This window comes from Eptesicus fuscus, chromosome 12 (assembly GCF_027574615.1).
Source record: "Eptesicus fuscus isolate TK198812 chromosome 12, DD_ASM_mEF_20220401, whole genome shotgun sequence".
Taxonomy (NCBI): Eukaryota; Metazoa; Chordata; class Mammalia; order Chiroptera; family Vespertilionidae; genus Eptesicus; species Eptesicus fuscus.
The window spans coordinates 74,400,121-74,420,734 of record NC_072484.1 but is presented as its reverse complement, the minus strand read 5'-3'; the positions used below and the strand labels follow the sequence as shown (position 1 = coordinate 74,420,734).

Here is a 20,614-nt window from a genome sequence, read left to right as displayed (position 1 = left end):
CCAGCAAAGCCAAGACGCTAGTGATTAAACATCCCGCATCAGGCACAACCAAACAGCCGGCGAGGGGTGGGGGTGGGGGTGTGTGTGGTGTGCACATCACACAGTCCCCAGACACCGGCTCGCGGCTACAGAATCCTAGTTTGCTCTTTTAGGAAATATTTGTACAAATAAGCAAAACAACAGTAATGACCATCAAAAAGGCCCCACAGTGACAGCTGAAAACCACACACCCTCGGAGCTCACAGCTGTGAAATGGGAGGGTGCCCCTGTGTGGCAAAGAGAAACAGTGCCCCCCAAATACCGAAAGGGGGTGTTGGACCCAGGCCTCCCTGAATGTCTGAACCTGCTTCAATGCTCACAGCAATGCGACTGGAATTCACTTTGTTCTCCCGGTGTCGACCATGGAAACTTTTTTATATTCTAAAATATTTCTGAGTCGGACTCAGACATCCAATAGCTTGGACCTGACGTCACATATAGTTTATTCATCAAAGTCAGTTGAAAAGAACAAAGATACATCTGTTTTGCATTTCAGGCAGGCAGAACCCACTAACTGTTTATTAAGACCAGCTACCAATCATATTCCGCATGGTGCGCTTTATAGATCAGACCAAAATAACTTTGAAATATGTGCCTCTTCCAGATGTCTGCTAATTTTACCCACCATTATTTGTTCAGAAATAAATTTATGGACCCAGCTGTAGCCGGGTTCTGACTATCTTACCCACCATTAGACTTTGAAACAGCTTATTCAAGACCCTCCCTCACATCCACCCAGATGTACCGCTTCAGTTCCCCCCAACGGGCAAGAGCCCAGCTCTGGCCCACCACCGCCCCCAGATGGCACTCCCATTTCACCGGGATAAGAAAGGCGGGGCACCTATATGAGACCTGCAAGAAATGCATTTAGAAAGCACACACTTCTTCATTTATCCTGCAGGTGGGCGTGGCTCCCATCTGTCACCATCGCCTCCTCCCTGCCAGTCCGGCGGCAGCCCGCCCCGGCCAGGCTCACACGCACGCCTCCCAGGAGGCTGCCTTGGCCACCACAGCTGGAAGCGATCGGGGCCTTGCCTCAGAACTCATGTCGGATATGTAGCCCATTCAGCTCAGATGGCATTTTACATTTACTGCCTGGCACACTTAGTCATCTTTTCACATGCGTATGGCTGTTTTCAACAAGCAGATAATAGGATTTTTGAGAACAGGAAGATTACCCTTCTTTGTTCTTTCCCTCGGTGCCGTGCACTTGTCCGCTGACGGGAAGTGAGCAAAGTGCGCAGAGAACCGTGCAGGGCAGCACCCCACCTGCAGGGGTCCCCTGCGGCACGGGGTGCAATGGGGGGGGGGGGGGAATGCACCCACTTCGCTTCTTGGAGAGGCAGTGACTTGCACAGGAATCGCTGATAAAAGGTGTGGTGGGTCTGCTTATATACAAATGCCTGAGGTTGGCTCTGAGAGCAGCGGCCTCACTGTTGAAGGGTGGAGACGCTGGGCCCAGGGAGAAAACTCTGGAAGCTCTGGGCTTTCCTTGCCAACGAGGTCACCTCTCAAAAGGCAGGCGAGGAGACAAAAGAAAAGTATTTCTGCACTTAATTCTGACCAGCAGGGGAAAACCACTGGGCTGGGAGGGGATGGGAATCTTCGAAGAGAGTGGTCTTGAGAGTCAGAGCCCTTAGGAGGCATATTTTAGTGAGATAGTGGCAAATGCAAGGCCAGGAAGGCTGCAGCCCAGGAGTCTGTGAGCCCAGACATCCTGCGTTGAGTCAGAGCCTGCAACAGGAGAAAGGGGCAGGCAAGGAATGACACGCACATTAGGGGACCTGCACGGTCCGAGAGACTGGAGATCAGGAGCAGGAAAGTTGTGCTCATCAAAATCAGAAGAGGGCAGAGAGAACAGTAACAAAGCCAGGAGGATGGCTTATTTCTGACCTTCACACTTCACTGGGTTCGGCCCTGGTCCTGGCCTCTCCAAACCCCGTCCGTGGGCAGCTAGGCTGGCAGGCATGTGCTAGCAGCCAAAGTATTCGCCCTATTTCCTGGGAGACTCCAGGGGTTCCTCACTCAGAGGCTGGGTACATACGACTCAAAGACTATTCCTGTCTCACGGGGGCCATCCTCGGGAACTAGAAGCCATGGGAAGAGTCACAGGTTTAATCTGAATTGTCCCAAGGGTGTGTATGTGGCAGATCAGCTGGCAGGGTAGGGGACATGGGGACTTTAATGGGTAGAAAGTTTCAGTTTTACAAAGTGAAAAGCATCTGGGAAGTAAGGAACACGGACCCCACACACATGCGCGGTTCTCAGGAAGAGTTAACAGAGTCTTTGCCCTTATTTCTGAACCTCTTGCCACCTCTCGCCTCCACCAGTGTCCCCATCTGTTTCTGAAGTCCGTTACACTTGCAAGTCTTATCTTATCCCCAGCAGCTTTCCAAACAGGGATGAAAGCTTAGCTCCCTCACCCCCACCCTCAGCAGCTAAGTCAAGAGGCAGGCTAACCAAAGTGACAGGTCCAAACTAGAGAAAAAGGTTCAGATGTTTCCCCAAACCTCCGTGTACACAGAGAGGTGGGCTGTAAAGAAAGACCCTCCCACGGGGCCACAGAGAGCCCGCTCCTGCCCAGCTAAGAGGCCCAGACAGGTGAGTGACAGAGAGTCAATGATGCGCCAGAGTGAGAGGAGTGGCAAACTCCTCTGCACACGTCCTCCAGGCGTAAGTGATATTCTTCTTTGGGGAAAAAAAAACAGTAAATAATATCCAGGAGCAGGTAGCCTTTGGTGGTTTGGAAAATTCTGAGGTCAGTCTGAGCCAGTCAGACCTGACATCTCCCCAAATGCTATCGAGCCGTGCCTGTGCCCATCGAGCCTGACAGCCATGTGGCCAAAAGCTCGAAAAAGTGCAACATCTGGAGGGAGTGCTAAAAAAAAACACAAGATAAAACTGAATTTCTTAAGCTTGGGCACAAAGCAACAGCATTTCCAGTAAAAGTATAGATCATGTCCACCAATGTAAAAAAATAAATAAAAAATGGTACGGCCTGGCCAGCGCGGCTCAGTGCTTGAGCATTGACCTATAAACCAGGAGGTCACAGTTCGATTCCTGGTCAGGGCACATGTGGGCTCCATCCACACAGTGTGGGGCATGCAGAAGGCAGCCGATCAATGATTCTCTCTCACTGATGTTTCTATCTCTCTCTCCCTTTCCCTTACTCTCTGAAGTCAATAAAAATACATATATATTTTTTAAATGGTACAAATTAGAGAAAGAGAAGTTTGTTTCTTTACCAGCATCTTTCATTCTACACTTGCTGTCCACAACTGGTGATGAGGATGGCAATAATCGAAATGTTTTATTCATGAGGCTGACCTAAGCATCTAATTTTTAAATTGAACATAGACAGACTCCACTCCTCTATGCCCCAGTCTGTCCTGATCTATTTAGCTGATGGTGTCTAAAAAAAAAAAAATGAGCACAATTCCACTTTTTATTGGCAAAGTTTAGATATTGTTAGGTTCCCAGCTGGCTCTGGTATGAAACCAGCATTTCCATCTCTCCGTGCAGTAACCCCACCTGGTGGTGGATGGAATAACTGCAGGGCTACAGGGTAAAAATTGGGTCTTTTCATTGTTCTACTTCCCAAAACATGCTTATCTAAATTAATCAGTGAACACATTAACTCTGTATCTTTTAATGGGGTAAAAAGCATGTTGCCACTGAAATTTTAAAAACCGGTTTACAGCTTAGATATTTGAAAGAAAGCTGTTTGTTCATCTGCTCATTTATTCCATGCATCTTTCCGGAGTGTCGAATATGTGCAAAGGATGGTGGCAGGCACTGGGACAACCCAGGAAAACCAGGCATGGTTCCTGCCACCGGGGAACTGAGTGCCGTTCAGTAGGGAGACAGGGAAGTGACAGGCACATTCGGTGAGTGTCTCAGGTGGGTGTGGGCCCCCCAGCCAGTGCCTGGCACAGCGTGTGTGGTCAAATATTTGTTGCCCGAATGCTGCGCACGTGACCTGGAAACATGCAACAGGGACACCTCACACAGGCTCAGTAGTGGTGGCACAGGATATGGGAAATATATTCCATAGGTCAATATACAAATCAATGTGCTCACTTGGAGAAGAATTTTGGAGCAGACATATATAGTAGGTCCTCAGGTTACATCGGAGATCCGTTCCTACGGCGCGACTTAACACGATTTTCACCGGAAGTTGGAACCCACCTACACAAGCACCCACGTCACTCACATGGAACACATACACAGCAGTAATGAAGTGACACAGTAAAAAAAATTTAAAGGAAAGATAACAATTCCTGACCTTTACTTGTGGTAAATAGATAATAAAAAACATAAAGCACATATGGACATACATCGAAATGATGGAACTTTTTTTTTTTATAAAATAAATGGGAGATGGCGACGTAACCATGAAATGACGTACGTCGAGTCCAATGTAACCCGAGGACTGCCTGTATTCCACACCATGATGACACTAAATCAGAAACCTGTACTTCCTTGAAAAAATGTAGGTAACCTGACACTTATTCTGCAAAATGCCAGTTACCAAAGGTCTCAGGTCTCTTAGGGAAAGCTGTGATATTTTAATCCACACAGTCTCCACAGCATGCTTGGTTAGGAGTGCCAAGTCACATGCAGTTTGGTTACATGTGGAAGAAGAGAGATACAAACCTTTCTTCTCTTGCTTGTCTTTGCTCCTCTCTTTTGTCTAAATACTCTCGGCTACTAAAAATAGATTGAAGAAACAAAATAGGGAAGAAAAAGAACAGAATTATATGCTCATAAGATTGCCAAGAAATTACTAACAGTATATAATGGAAGTCCACTATTGCCTCAGAAATGGAAAGTGGCTGTAGTTGAATTTTTAAAAACCAAGGGAAAAGACTGTGCTTTAAAAGTACTAAATATAATGGATCTTCTATAAAATCACAGGGAGTCCGAAATCATGGGATTGTTGGATTCGCTCACGGACATGACCAATTACTCTTTGGAAAGAAGAATGCATGCCTATGGGGGGAAGGGAGAAGGAAAATATTTTTTAAAGATGAAATAATACATAAATAAAGTATAGCCATGACAAGCAAGCCATAGCTTTCGGAGATGATTCACATTCAGTCCACCTCTGGTATCGCCACAACTTCCGCCTCAAGAATTAAATCTGAGTGGCTCTGGGGGTCACTGCACTCTCCAGTTTGGAAGTTGCTCCCACAGCCCAGGATCTCTCTCTGCGCCCCTCACATTCTGGCTCTCTGCAGGGATCCCTGGAGGCTCTCACTCTGTGCGTTCTCTTTAGCCTGTACCCATGAGATGCCCAATTTTGTCCAATTTTAATGTTTGTTTTTCTGTTCCTGCTGGTGAGGTCCCAACGTGAACCTAAGCTTAAGACTGATTTATTTTCCTGGTGAATTCTGACATTATGGTTTTCTACACTGGGCCTAAGGTAGTTTGAGCCCTGGCAACTGGATATAAAGGAGCAGTAAGTCAGAGCAACTGAAACAGGTTAGGAGAGGGAGAAAAAGCAACAGAGGCTCAAATTTGTTATCATTTATAAACATCCATCCTCATCGCTTTTCATACTAGAAAGAAATTCTTCCATAACCCAAGAGGTTTAAGATCATATTCAACAAAAATAGCAGCAGATAAGGAACAACTTTTAGATGGAATGCCAGGGAAAAGGCACAGGAGCACGAATAACTTAAATCAATGTAATGGGTGGTGAAAGGTCAGCCATTTCGGTGTTCTCAGGACTACTTTATAAAGCTCTTCCTGTTTCCTCTTTTGAATTTCTTTTCATTCACATCCTCTGACTTTTAGGAAGAAACTGTCATCATTATAATTAAGAGTTGTATGTGGTCTGTCCTGATGATCAGCATTCCTTCCTGGACAAGGTTTATTTAATATTTTCTATCTATCTCTATCTATCTATCTATCTATCTATCTATCTATCTATCTATCTATCTATCATCTATGTCTATCTATATCTACCTATCATCTATCTATCACCTATCTATATCTACCTACCATCTATTATCTATTATCTATCTATCTATCTATCTATCTATCTATCTATCTATATCTACCTATATCTACCTATCATCTATCTATATCTATTGACAAAAGATTAGATCCAGACAATCCATTTTCAGAGACCATGCTCATAGCTGTTCACTCTTTGCTCTTGGTACCAAATGGATCTCATTTGTTATTTAAGAGCACAGAGAGATTCTGGTTATGATATATATTTTTTGTTACATATCATATATATTATGTATATTGTAACATAATGACTAAGGTATTGCAATGCACTATGTACTCTTCTAGAACTCCAACATCATGAATGCTAGACATTTAGGAATTATTCTATGGGTCCCTGAGGAACTGCTCATTTTTTTTCAATGTTTTGTTTGATTCTTAGATTAGATGATTTCTACTGTTCTGTCTAAAAGTCTTTTTTTCCCCTCATTTCCATTCAGCTATCAAGCCCAACCAATGAATTTTTTATTTTGGTGGTTGTATTTTTCAGTTCCATTTAGTTCTTCTTTATACCTCCTATTTCTTTGCAGAGACTTCGCTTTTCATTTGTTTCAAAATTATTTGCCTTACTTCTTAGAGCCTGTTTATAATAAATGCTTTAAAGTCTTTGTCTGATAAAGACAGCATCCTTTTGTGGTTAGCATATTTTGGTTTTCTTTTCTTTCTGAGTTAAGACTTGCCCTGGCTCTTTGTATGACAAGTTATTTTGGATTGCATTCTGCATATTTTTAAATATTTTGCAGAGACTCTGGGTCTTATTTACATTCTATGAAGAACCTTGCTTGTTTTCTTTTGTTTTCCTTTAGAAGGCAAACAACTAAATTAGGTTCAGCCTATAAGTGCTGACTGTCTTTACATATTAGTTCCAATATTAGCTCAATTTAAAAATATTTTAGTGCTATGGAAATTAAGCCTCATGTGTACCACCCAGTGGCCAGTCTGAGACCTGAGTGGTGGTTCGTCAGTACTTAGTTCTCAGTCTGCGGCTTGCTGTTTAGGTTCTGAGCCACCCCTGCACAAATCAGTACTCTCTTAATTTCTCGACTCTTTCCTATCATTTCCTGGATTCCTTGAGTTGGTTTCCCGTCCTGGTCCTCCAGCCAGAAAGCTTGGGCTTTCTTTTCCCTGCTCTGCTGCACACCTTCAGTGACTCCATCCGCACCCAGGCAACGCAGCAGGACACCTAGAGAAGAACAGTGATGTGCCTAGTGCTCTCAGGGTCATAGCTCTTCTGGTCAGAGTTTTAGGCCCCTGCCTGGACACTGCTGCTATCCAGGGGCTTCTAAAACAACAAGGCTTGGACACTGGGGTAGGAGAGAAGGAGAAAATATGATAAGACAGATTTTCTCCCCTCTCTGACCCTTAGGAATTCCTCTTACTGCCCTTCAGCCCAAAAACAGGGGCCTCCCCCAGAGCTGTCAATGCACACTTGGTATGTGCCTCTGGGTTTCGGGGTGTCTGAGTATGAGCCAGGTGATAGCGGAGGGAAAACGGTAAACTTTCACTGATTAGGTGGGACATTGAATGCTAGTCTCCTCCGCCAAACCTCCTGCTCTCTACACACCGGGGAGTTTTCGGAGCTCTACACACTTGTCCACAATCTTTGGTGCACCAGTGATGCAGACGAGACCGGAGGGGCAGAAGAGACAGGACCCTGGACCTGTTTTCAATCAAAATCTTTAGATGGGTAAGCTAATCTCTGAATTTTCCAGGTGTTTCAGCAAGATTCTCTGCTGCTATTTATGCAAATCTCCCAGAAAGTCCTGACACAGGAAGCCTTTAACCTGTTCAAGTGGTTTTTACAAATTGGTCTTTCCAAAAGAGACACCTCCCAGAACTACGTCGTGAGAAGTGGTGCATTCAGGTCTGGTGTTTCCATGTATCACGTGGTAGAAACCTGACAGCTCGGGGCATGCCACCCGATCATGGGGGGACTGATGTTGGCTTACTCCATGCAACCCATTAACCCAGTCTTACCAAAGCCAGGATCAGCATTTCAACACAGACTTGGGATATTTGTTTTCACATAGTAGTGAGTGACAGTTATGGCAACCTCACAGCTCTGCTCATAGTTTGATCATTTCTACAATTACACTTACTCTTCCTGGCTGCTGACAAAAAAAGTTCTTGAACCTGTAAATCCTCACTGACAATGCGTTACATTCTTTGTAGGTTTAACTGGGAGGAATTGATAGGAAGATTGTTTGCCAAAGAAACTGAACGGAGGCAACAGGAAATGGAGATGGGGAGAGAAATGAAAAGAAGAAAGAATATAGAAGCTATAGGAGAGGTGACTGGAAGATGAAGGGAGAGATAAGGAGAAGGCAAGTAGGAAGGAGGGGAAGGAGGGAGGAAAGGATGAATGGAAGGAATGAGATGTGTAAGGACAGACTCAGCATGTGTTTTGCATTCCATAAAGCACTGCACAGCATGAAGCCCAGGGCAGGGGAGTGACTGAAGGTGAGGATGGGAGAACAGGTGACCTGGCTGAAAACTGAGCAACATGGACTCAGCAGCCACACAGGCTAAGATGTGGAACCTGGCGTGGGCCACACACAGGGACATATTCTCGGAGCTGAACAGAGACCAGGAGATTGGGGGACAATGTCCTAGGAGTAATCAGCATAATGACCTTTCTTTACCCCGTAGGGGAAGATTATTGGTTTTATTTAAAAATTAAAGATTGCTACAGGGAACAAGCAGCAAACCAGGAAGTGAAAAAAGCATTTTCTTTTAGGCATCCAGTAGAATATGAATAAAACATGAATAGTTTAGGGGGAAATAGCAAGTTAATTTAAGACAATTAGGTCCTCTGTCCTTATTTTATTTTTTACTAAAATTAGTTCAACTTTATCTTTTTAAAAAACAAGTTTTACATAGGGCAATTTTTTTCTGTTTATTCTGCTTTATTTTTTTAAAATTTGTCTTTATTGTTGAAAGTATTACATTACTTTGTATGTTTGTCTCCTTTGTGTGTTTTTTTCCTCATTTATCCCCTCTACCCCACACCCGCCCCTCCAGGCCTTCACCACACTATTGTGTATGTCTATGGGTTATTTATATCTATATATATAAAAGCCTAAGTGACCATTACAACTGAACAACCGGAATGACTGGTCAACCAGTCACTATGATGTGCATTGATCATCAGGGGGCAGATGCTCAATGCAGGAGCTGCCCCCTGGTGGTCAGTGCACTCCCACAGCCAACCTCCTATGGCCAGCCAACCTCCCCTGGTCCTTCCCCCTGGCTGGCAAACCTCCCACGGCCCCTCCCCCATCTAGCTGGCCCCTTCTGGCAGCCGGCAGGCCCAGCCCCAATAGGCCCTGATCACCAACCAGGGCTAGGGACCCCACCCATGCATAAATTTTGTGTACTGGGCCTCTAGTATGCATTTAAGTTCCCCGGTTAATCTCTATCTCCTCCCCCAATCCCCACCCTGTCTTCCCTCTGAAATTCATCAGTCTGTTTCATGCTTCTATGTCTCTGGATCTATTTTATTCATCAGTTTATTTTGTTTATTGGATTCCACAAGATTCTCTCTCTTTAGAAAGGCCCAGATAAGACGATTTCAGATAAAGGAGGACTCACAAATACACGAATCCTTGATGGTATTTGGCTTGTTGGCTGTGCTTCCTGCCATATGGTGAGAGGAGTGGGGGGAGAAGGGGAAGGCTGTAACACACCAGATCTATACTATTGCAGGTATGTCTTGCTCTTCCATGAAAATAGAGACAAAATCCAAAGAAAATGCAAACTTCCTAACTCTATAACACCATTATTAATCATACAGACCTATGAAGGCAGGCACTTTCATTTCAATTCATTATCTTAGAAATTGGAAAATCCTCTTACCTGAACTTGTTCCTTTCTTCCCGTTCTATTCTCTGCAACCTTTCTTCTCTCTCCTGCCGCCGCCTCTCTCTCTCGGCTGCCAGGGACTCCTGGTGCTGCCTAAAGGATGATGTGAGAAGACCACTCAGTGATGACCTAAAGATATAATGAGTTCATGTTTTAGTGGGTTGGCCTACGATTAAAGGTACTGAAGTAGGAATCGATCAGACCTTGGTTAGAATTGAGGGTCCGCCGGGACCTAGGGAGTGTTTGGGGAAAATCCCTGAGCATCTCAGGTCTTCTGTTTCAGGATCTCCATCTCTAAGTGGAGATAAGTAACCTGCCACAGACACTGGGAGGACAAAACGGTGTCATGTATAAAATACTAAGCATTCTGCACAGCAAAGAAACCATCCACAAAAGGAAAAGGCAACCTAGAGAATGGGAGAAAATATTTGCAAATATCCAAAATGTATAAAGAGCTCATATAACTCAACAGCAAAAAAATTGGGTATATCTGAACCGACATTTCTCCAAAGAGGACATACAGATGGACAACAGCTATATGAAGAGAAGCTCGGCATCTCTAATCATGAGAAAAATGCAAACCCCAAGAAACAGGCAACTTTCCTCCATCCCCACTGCTTCCATCCTGGGACATCTGCCATCGGAGACGGGACCTGGATTCCAGGCTTCCTCGTGCTTTCTCTGCAGCCTGTTGCACACTGTGTTGGTGAGAGCCGAGCCTCCCCACCACAGGAGGTCATGGCTGGGCTCCCACAGCTGCTGTGGAGACAGGCCCCATGTGCAACCTTACCTTACTGTGCTGGCTCACGCATCAAGCATGAAGCGACTCTTCCAGGTGTGGCTGGCATCACACTCTGGCCTGTCCACTGGCCCTTCTGCAGGCTCCAACCCCGGGTATGCAGCAATTCCTGCCCCTTCCCTTTTACTCTCCACCCTCCTGGCCAAGACCGTGTGAGTCCTTCAGCAGAACTCACCCAGCTCCAGGTCCACCCTGCTTGGCTTCATAATTAAACCATTCTCCTGGCAGCTTCCAAAAGCACCGCCCGCCACCAGCACCTCGTGTCCCACGGTTTCCAGGCTTTACTGGCCCGGACTGAGTCCCATCCTTTCCATCTTCTCACTTCCTCTCCACTGCAGGCCAGCTTTCCCCTCCCTTGTGCACTTACCTCTGCTCTAAACACCAAGTTTCTCCCAAACACAATCTCCCCGGGATCTCAGGACATGTTTTTAAGGAAGATGTGAACTCACTCTATTCTCTTATCTCCCTCTTTACCTTCCCTCTTGCACATACTCTCACCTGCCCACCGGGCAAATCTAGAGGCAAACTGCAAGCTGTCTTACATTAGAGACTCAGTTTCCCAGACTTCTCACTAGAGATGTCCCTTGGGAGGATGGGCCATCTGTGCCTGGCTCCTCTCCCTCCAGCTTCTCTACGAAGGTTCATCACGGTGTTTACCACAATGGAACTCACTATGTGCGGATGGTGTGCTTATCTTCTGTTTCTGTGACTATATGTGACCCTCATGACGTCAGGGGTAGGGTCGGAATGGATCAGTATCAGATTCCTATGTCAAGCACAAGGTTGGCACATTGTGAGCACTCAGTATTTTCTGAATGAAATATATGTGTATGTAATATTTATGACTGTGTGTGTGTTTTCAGCCCCAAGGGCCAGGTTTCCAGCTGTCACTGGCTACAATGGCATTGTTTATTGGCATTGTGCAAAGGTTACTGAATGGGAAATGGGAGGAGGGGGTATCTATCTACCATTCTAAGTGTGTGTAACTATCTACACACCAAATTTCTCCCCAATTCAGTCTCTCCCATTATACCACTAAAGCGTCTCACTCATTGCTGGGCTTTGAGGCAAGGAGTGGGGAACTGAGATAAGAGAACAAATATCAGGAACCCAGGAATAAATTTTCTGAAGGAAAAAAAATCTCCCTCTTTTTGCTCCGTAACCTTTATACACCACCAGTGTACAACCACTGTAGCCAATGACGACTGGAAAGCTGGCCATCGGGCTCCGTGACACAGCCGGGTGATGGCACAGGGCTCCGCTTACAGCACCGATGAGCTGTACCGTCTCCAGCTCTGCGGGTGTAGGAATTCTGGTCTGTGATAGTTGCACTTTCTTGTTACAGATCTCACCTAATGCTAAGTGTCACACACGCTGCTCTCACTTCCAAACAGAATTATAATACACACCTCTTACGGCTGCTCTGTACATCCTTTAGGTAAATAAGGGTGAGAGAATTGTCTAGTTAAAAAAATCCAATTCCGCTTTCCAAAGGAAGAAAACTCACGAGTTTGTTCGCCCGGTTATTTGCAAAGTGGCGCAGGGGAATCGCATGCAAGAGACAGAAATGGCTGCTGCCTGAGAGTAAATCTAAAGGCAGAAGGCGGGGAAAGTGGGAACAGCACAAAGTACCCTCTGTAAAGGCAAAACACCTCTTCACCCTTCCAATGAACATGGATTCTCCTAAGCAATGTCCTGTTTGTCTTAATAAAGATTTCCCCCAAATCTTCTAATCAAATGGCCAGTCCAGGAAGTTGAAGCATCTTCAACCTGTGGCTTTGTGGGACCCATGTTCACTGCCACGGACCCCTGGGGGGTTGTGAACCCCGAGAAACAAATGGATAGACACATAATGATTCAAAGGGCTGAGAGGTGACATAGCGAAGTCTGGACCCAAGAGGATGTTACAGTTCATTCTGCCGGAAGAAGTCAGAGCCTCTGACAGAATGGATGGGTTTTAGAGGATGAGACGGAATCAAGGGGCAGAGCACATACGAAGGAAGGGGCCTCAGGAGAGCCTGCTATGTTCACGGGACATTCGCGGCGGGGGTGGGGGGGCACTAAAGGACAGGGAGGATGGGGGGAAAGCTGGAAGACGCATACAGGACCCAAACATGAGGCATCCTCCAGGCGACGGTAACCAGCTGGACTGTGTCCATAGGCAGTTGGAGTCATCAAGGTTTCTAAGCAGGAAAAGTCAACTGCTCGGTTGTGGATTTCAGAAAGGATAGAAGACATTCTCCACTGCAATATAGAGTCTGGGCATGACGTAGATCTGGAACTAAATCTGTGGTCGTAGGAACCATGAGGAGGAGTCAGATTCAAAATGCATGTGGGAGGAAGAATCACTAGCATCTGTTAGGCGCCCAGCGTCTCCCCACAGGCAGAGGGCTGAGCCAGAGCCCGGGTTCCCAACGCCCACAGTTGTTACATAAAACTGCCATGAGGGAGCCAGACCCTATTGTAAACTCACTCTGTCAACTGACCGGTGCTTCTCCTCTGCACTTTGGATGTAACACGATCAATTAATCAGGACCACATTGTGCCTTACAGGAACTCCTCGTCTGTAACGAGATTGCTATCAGGGAGTAGCAGCCGCCAAGGGGGGGCGGGGGGGGGAGGGTCTGCTTGCTACTCCGCTCAGCATAAGCTTGTGGCTTCTTTGTTTGAATGGTAGGGAATTGTCCACATTGATAGCCTTTATTTCCTGCTGGCAGTAGTGATCACACAAAAAGGCATGATTTTATCCCATCTTCCGTGCTTTTTCTCAGTGATTTTTTTACATATACTTTGATCAATTGAAAAGAAAAAGTTTACCTACAGCCCCATTGGACAGTGGGGCTCTTGATGCCGCTGACACGAAATTTTAAAAGTACTGTGTAGCCCAGCCAGCATGGCTCAGTGGTTGAGCGTCAACCGATGAACCAGGAGGTCACGGTTCAATTCTCAGTCAGGCATAAGCCCGAGTAGCAAGTTCGATTCACAGTGGGGGGCATGCAGGAGGCAGCTGATCAATGATTCTCTCTCATTACTGATGTTTCTATCTCTCTCTCTCCCTCTCCCTTCTTCTCTGAAGTCAATAAAAATATATTTAAAATAAATAAATAAATAAAAAGTACTGTGTAGATCAAGTGATGGACCACAGCCAACAAGTATTTGGGATCCAGACAAACACATGGGTCATATATTTGAAAAAAACAATGATCTGAAAACCAGACAAGTAGAACCTCAAGGCACAGGGAGATAGTAGTGGAAGGAAGAAGTGATAAAAGTCCAAGTTGACTAGAAGGGGAAAACAAAGCACACACAGAACAGACAGTCACATGGAGGAGGAAGTCGGGATGAAGAAGGCATAGGTAGCAGCAAATTCACTCAGGGCCATCGTCAGCAGTCCTGCCACGCAAGTAAGAACTACAAGAGCTAACATCCCTGAAAAGAGGTAGAAAGACATGGACACAGACACCATCATTCTGAGGGAGGAGTGACCACACTAGTGTGGAAGCAGATCACAGGGAGTGATGTCCCACGATGGGGAGTTGAGCTGGAAGGAGAAGCCAGCACTCAGCACCACAGGCTCCCACGCTCCTAGTCTTAGCTCCATGGTCCCAACTTCCCTACACATTCTCCGGCTCTTTATCCCAACCGCCAATTTCTGCAAAGGCCCACAAGATGGAGATGTCCCCACAGGGATGGGAAGAGAATGCCATCTGCCTTTCCCAACTTCCAGGAACCACAAATTCATGTGCTGTGATTACTGTTTGCTTGCTTGCTTGCTTGTTTCATTTGAATACTTGACCATGAATGGTTCAACTATTCCTGTAATTACATTTCCCTTTAACAAGAAAACATTTAGAGCTTTTCCACTCAAAAAGTACTTTTTTTTTTTTTTCAAAATTGAAGCATTTTAAAATTCGCTTTCATTACACAGTTGCATCTTGTATCCCTGAGGGCCTTTGCAAATAATCCGGTTTTCCTATTTTGTTTCGGCGCAATTCAAGTTCCAATGTCATGAAAATTAATGCTATACTGTCTCTTTCTAAAAGAGAGCCCTATTAACGAAGCTGTGATAGCAGATGTGGAGATGGATTGGTTTTGATTCCCTTGTTTTGACTTCGTTTTGTATGCTGTTTCTTCAGTTCCTTCCTTTCTGGGTCAATTTATCATTCCACGTTTTATTAACATCCAACCCACTGACATGCTTGGGGAGACTCTGGGAAACTCTTAAGTGCAGACTGATGCTCAGGAGTCATGTCCAAGGCGGCCGGCCTGCCCCAAGGGCTGCTTTAGTTGGCCCGGTTTTCCCAGGACTTCTGAGAAGAGAGTCTTCTTTCCAAGTCAAGGGAATGAAGTCCTAGAGTCCTGAGTTCTGCCCTGGCACACGTTACTAGTCAGGGGTGTGCTGCCAGATGTGGGTTCTCATCGCAAAAATGCAACTATTGTTCGTAACAGTTCAATGTCTTTCCTAAGAAAAAAGTTTTTCTTTTTGATTTCAATAAAATGTGGATATGTGAAACATTTCAACAATAAATCTTACACATTTCACTGAAGAACATACCTCAGTCAAAACAATCATAGAGCTCCATAAGGCAAAAAATTCTCACAGATGTGAAAATAGATTATGGGTGACATGCAAAGAATTCAGTTGTCAAAAAGAAAAAAGAAAACATTAAACTATATAAAAACACACATTATCATAAATGCACCTGGCATCATATGCTTGGGCGATGGAGCACAAATATGATTTGGAGTGGAGGACCCCTCTTATTTTTCTTTTGTTACAGTCACAAAGCATAAGCCAGCAAGGTGAGAGTAAGAAAGGATGATGCAGCCAGGCCTGATGGTTTCATGATCTTAATAATGAAAATGCACATCCAATGTTTCAAATGATTCATTACAGGGTTTTTCAAAGCCACAGACGGTGAGAGTTGAAGACACATGCAAATGGAAAGAAGCAATAGACCCTATGAAGCTACTTTACCCACTGGTGGGTTCAGTGGATGGCAAAGGTGCTGAATTTCCTGTGCAGAAATGCACTGTGAGAGGGAACAGGCCGCTGGGAAGGGGCTCCTGCCACTGCTGTCCCCAGGGACCAGGTCCTCGGCACATAGGCTCCCAGAGGGATTTCATCCAGCACCTTCTTCACGCCGAAGACCGCGGAGCCCACATCTCCCTGGGTGTCATAGACGCCTCATACCTTGCATGTCCTAGGTTGGACATCTCCACCCTCCATCTGCTCTTCCTCCAGGATCTTCTCTCTCAGTTCCTTGCTTCTCATACCCACATGCAAGCCTGACCCCTCACTCACTTTGCTTCCCCTGCTCCCACCCTCCTGGTGGCAGCCAAGTCTGCCCAAACTCACTTCTCCCCGCAAGCCCCTGGGACACTGGCCTTCTTGGGCATGGTCATCTCTCTCGGACTTGGAGGCAGCCTTGCCCCTCTAGGTGCCATTCATTGATGTGTTAGAGGATATCGCCAGCTGCTTCCAAACCTGAACAGCCCTGTGGCCTCAGGATAGAGACCAACCTCCTCCCCAGGGCAATCAAGGTGCTCCTGGATCCAGCCCTACTCTTCCTCCTCCAATTTCTCCCCCAGGAGACACTCAGCCAGATCAAGAAGGGAAGGAAACAGACAGGAGTCCTTCAGGAGCCTGCACCCCTGGATCTTCCAGCTTAAACCTGACCTGGGTCTCTAGGAGTCAGAAAGAGAACAGAGGCTGGGACTTCACCCTTAGGACCAGAGAGGAACTTCCCCTAAGCCCGGGACTTCAGAAACTTGCAGACCTCCTGTCCTTATAACTTCTCACCTTCAAGGGCCTCCAAACAGTTCCCCAACCAATGAGTGGGCAATTCACCCAATTACCCAGCGTTGGCTGCCATTCTGCCATGGCCAGAGTTAGGTACTGTGGAGGACACAGCACGGAATGGAGCCTGCTGCCCACTCCCAAAGAGCTGGGAGCCTCGCAGGTGTGAGATGTCTCTTGTAAGAGGGGTCAGACTCTCCTATTCCTCACGTTGGCCCCAAATCCTCCATCCCATAGGACAAGGATCTTCTTTATTAGTGACCTCTCTGGGAGCACAGGCAACCTCAGCTGACCCCAAGAAGAGGTGCCCCAGGGTAAAGGACAGAGGGTGTCTTCACCTTGTGACCTCATTACCAAGACCTAACTGAGCCTGAATATGCCCAGGCCAGGGCCACACTGGGCTGTGGAACCTGAGAGTTTGACACCATGGGGCTTACATGGCATCTTAGAAATTAATGCTGAGGGGTGGCAGGGCAAACCACATTAGACAGCCCTTCTTCCCAGGACTGTGAGGTCTTGCCTGCTCCACATCCTGATCAAATCTCTCATCACCACAGCAGTTGGCCAAACACACTCTCCAACACACAGGAGAGGACCATAATGTGGTACACAGATCGAATGTGTTTCAGATTCAGGACTTGCAGCAAATGACCCCCGGGGCATCATCAATGTGTGATGATGGACATTATAGTCCATCATCACACATTGTCACTTCCCACGGGACTCACACGGGGGGCGGGGGGAGTGACATGTACCTTCCGTCTGTTCATCAAAACCACCCTCTAAGGTAAGGGTTGGCAGAATTGGCATTTTACCCTTAGGATGCAATAACTTCCCAGTGAGTTGGGGCCCTAGCCAGTGTTCTCTAACTCAGCACTCTTGCCATATAAGGGTAACTGTTTTCAACTGTTCTAAAATTACAGGACCTACCTACCCTTCCCTATGAACACATCCTTGTGCAATCAGGAGTAAGAGCAAGGTAATTTCTGGTGGTCTAATACTCCTGCCAAGTTAAATTCCTTCCCTGGACCCATACAATTCTTTTCTCTTCTGGTAGGTCCTGGATTAATTACACAACACCTTAATGGGCCCACTACCGACTTACACAGAATTAATCATTCAGAGGTGAAAATTGATGTGTGTAAGACAAATTGCAGAGCTTACGCTAGATCTAGAACAGCTTTTGAGGGGTGAATCAAATCATTTACATTTAAATGTTTTGGAAAAATAGTTCTATACTTTCCATGGAAAGTGGGTAGGGAGATGAGATAATAATAACAAAATTTCTCTAATAAAATATTTACTGACTAAATAGTGTGAAAGAAAGAAAACAGCCTTGCCTCTGGGATATATTCTGGAAAGAAAAATACTCTAGATTATACTTTTATTGACACTTTTCCGTTAGGCACTCTTCATCAAATGGATCCCCTGTACGTGAGGACAGTGACGCCATCAGAATGCTCCCTATAAGATAAGACCCACCTGTCCAGCCTGGGCTCCTGAGGGGTTGGAAGAGATGATGTGGAAGCGGTGGGCACAGTGGATCCAGACGAAGGTCTTGAAGAGTGGTAAGAGTGGTTGCCAAAGTTGTTGTATCTAAAGAGTGCAGAGGATTAAGTTGGGAGCAAGGGGAGACAGAGAAATGAGTGCAAGTCAGTAAATAAGGAATAGCAAATTATCTTAAATTTTCCAAGAGAAACAGGTCTGGAAATGCTAACACTGTCAGTGATGGCACTAACGCAAAAAAAAAAAAAAAAATCACTAACTGTTTTGTTTTGTTTATTGCTCATTAGAGATGGTTCTCAAAGTCCAAACCCATTAAGCAGCAGGATTCTGACAAAGGATTTAATAAGGCACTCATGTACAGTCAAACTATTTGCTAACATAAATTAGAATCCAAATTATTTTCATTTGAATCATGAAGAATTTTCTTGCCTCTCTTGGTGGTACAATTAGCATTAAATCCATTCAAGATTGGTAGAAAATGCCAGATGATTAAGAAACATCTTATTAAAAATTCTGCTTTAGGTATTTCTGAATCAATTTCATTCATTGGATATAATCTCATCGTGTGGCTGGTGACGAAGAATAAGATGTCCCTGGGCCTTGTGGATTAGCTTGTTGCTAAAAGGTGCAAGTGTCTATGTTTTCATTAGATATTTCCCCAGGAATAACATCACAGACACTAGGTTTAAATGAGCTTTCATCATTTCACAATCATCTTTTATAAGTTTCAGGATTTGAAGAATTCTAGAGTTTTCTTTGTTTTTCAGAATAGATGCCCTTTAGCAGGTTGTATTTAGCCATCTTCACTCAGTGAATTCCCAGAACACAAACTAGCATTTGAAGCCCTTGCCTGGGGTAGACACTCATGATTAATTACAAATAACAAGATTCAGAGAACTTTGCCTCTCAAACTACTCAGCCACTCCTTCCCCTGAACCAGTTAGGGACCTTGTATTTGGGGATATGGGACCTCAAGGGTCATTTGTATTTGGGTATTGGGACCTCAAGGGTCACTATAATATAAGTGCACAAAGACCTTCCTACATACGCTGAATCCAGCCCAACCTCCTGCCGACAGACATCAGTTCTAACCATTCTGGGAAGCAATTAGACCTCAATATGTAGATGTCCTTTGACAGAGTAAGTCCACTTTTGGGGAGTTATCATAACCCTTATGGTTATTTATGTATAGAAAATATCAAGTAGGGAACATTATGGAGATCATAGTGAAAACTGGAAACTACCCAACTAGCTAACAATGCAAGAACAGGTAAGAAAGTTTATTACTCATTAATGGAATATTATGCAACCATTAGAAGTTATTGCCAATTTTGTAAGTGATAACATGGGAAATGTTTTATATATATATATATATGTACACACACACACACACACACAAATGTTTATATCTACATATATATGTGGGCTGAATTAAAACATCAAGATATAATATACATTAAGTTTGATCACAACTTTGTGTAGAAAAAAAGTGTAAAAAACAGATCATCTATTTTAAAAAGTGTAAGAGATAAAATGTCAGTTTTTCTTAATAAATTACACTATTATAATGAGAAATGAAGTATTTCCATTCCTGTGTTAAGTCTTGTGTGCTGGCTGTTTCTCTTACTTGCTTATTTGGTACCACATGCGAGGTCTGTGCTCGGTACCAGGCCTTTTGCCGGCAGGTGGGGACCCAGATCCACAGCGTTACTCCATCGTCTGCTCACTGCACACACCACCTTCGCAGGACTTGGTTTCTGGCGTTTATTTTCTCTTCTCTTAACAAACCCAACACTCTACATGTCCCACTGCTTCCATGAGTGTTGATTTGATTTTTCTATTTTGTTTTATTTTTTTATTTGATTTTTCAAGAAGATGCCCAAACCACAGGCACAGAGAAGGCAGGAAAGCAGAGGATGAGAAGAATGTACAAAGAAAGGAAGATGCAGAGAATGAAGAGAAAAGCTTAGGAGCAAAAAAGAGGGAGAGAAAGGAGGAGGCAGCAAATGGTGAGAGGTGGAGGGAAGGAGGCTGCCACTCACCCCAAGCTGAGTCCTTGGGGAGCCGGGCCCTGGGCTCAGGCTTCACCCTGGGTCCCAGCTGCCTGGACTCCCGGCTGGTTATTCTCCGCAAGTAAAACAAGTCCCTTCCGACCAAAAGTGGGCATCGGGTGGACTGTTTTAACAGGGTTACTTTACTAAAATTATGTTAAAATGATGCTATGGGAAAAAGGCAAGCAAAATGCTTTCCCTCCTCCTTTGGTCTTTCTAGTGGCGAGCATTTAATTCAAATACCTCACAGTCTGTCCAGTTTTGCTTCTCCATTTCAGAGAAACTAATTGGATCCTGCAATTCACTATTCTGTTTTCTTTTCTTTTTCTAATTTTCAATGACTAACTGGTTGGTCTCCAGTATAACCCATTTAATTGCAGTCATCCAGGAAGACCATCAGAAAATTAATGGGAACAAACAATATTTAGACAGTATTCAAATTCCTGTCAAACATTTAAAGATTATAAACTCTTCTCAGTTCAATCTAAGTCGGTCCTCATTCACAAACATGTGGCTGCTTTTCGTAATTTCCATGTATAT

The 20,614-nt window shown here is 44.9% G+C and overlaps 1 protein-coding gene across 2 annotated transcripts in view; it reads right to left on the bottom strand.

Moving 5' to 3' along the window:
- FHOD3 (formin homology 2 domain containing 3) overlaps positions 1–20,614 on the bottom strand; it is a 376,750-nt gene that overhangs the window by 71,610 nt on the left and 284,526 nt on the right. Inside the window, exons 11-13 of one of the 2 annotated variants that reach the window (XM_008158248.2) lie at positions 18,000–18,113; positions 9,913–10,047; positions 4,696–4,746 (exon numbers count right to left, since the gene is read on the bottom strand). In XM_008158248.2, the coding sequence (XP_008156470.2) occupies positions 4,696–4,746; positions 9,913–10,047; positions 18,000–18,113 (300 nt within the window). The remainder of the gene's footprint in view (positions 1–4,695; positions 4,747–9,912; positions 10,048–17,999; positions 18,114–20,614) is intronic. The other variant, XM_008158257.2, reaches the window with a different exon arrangement.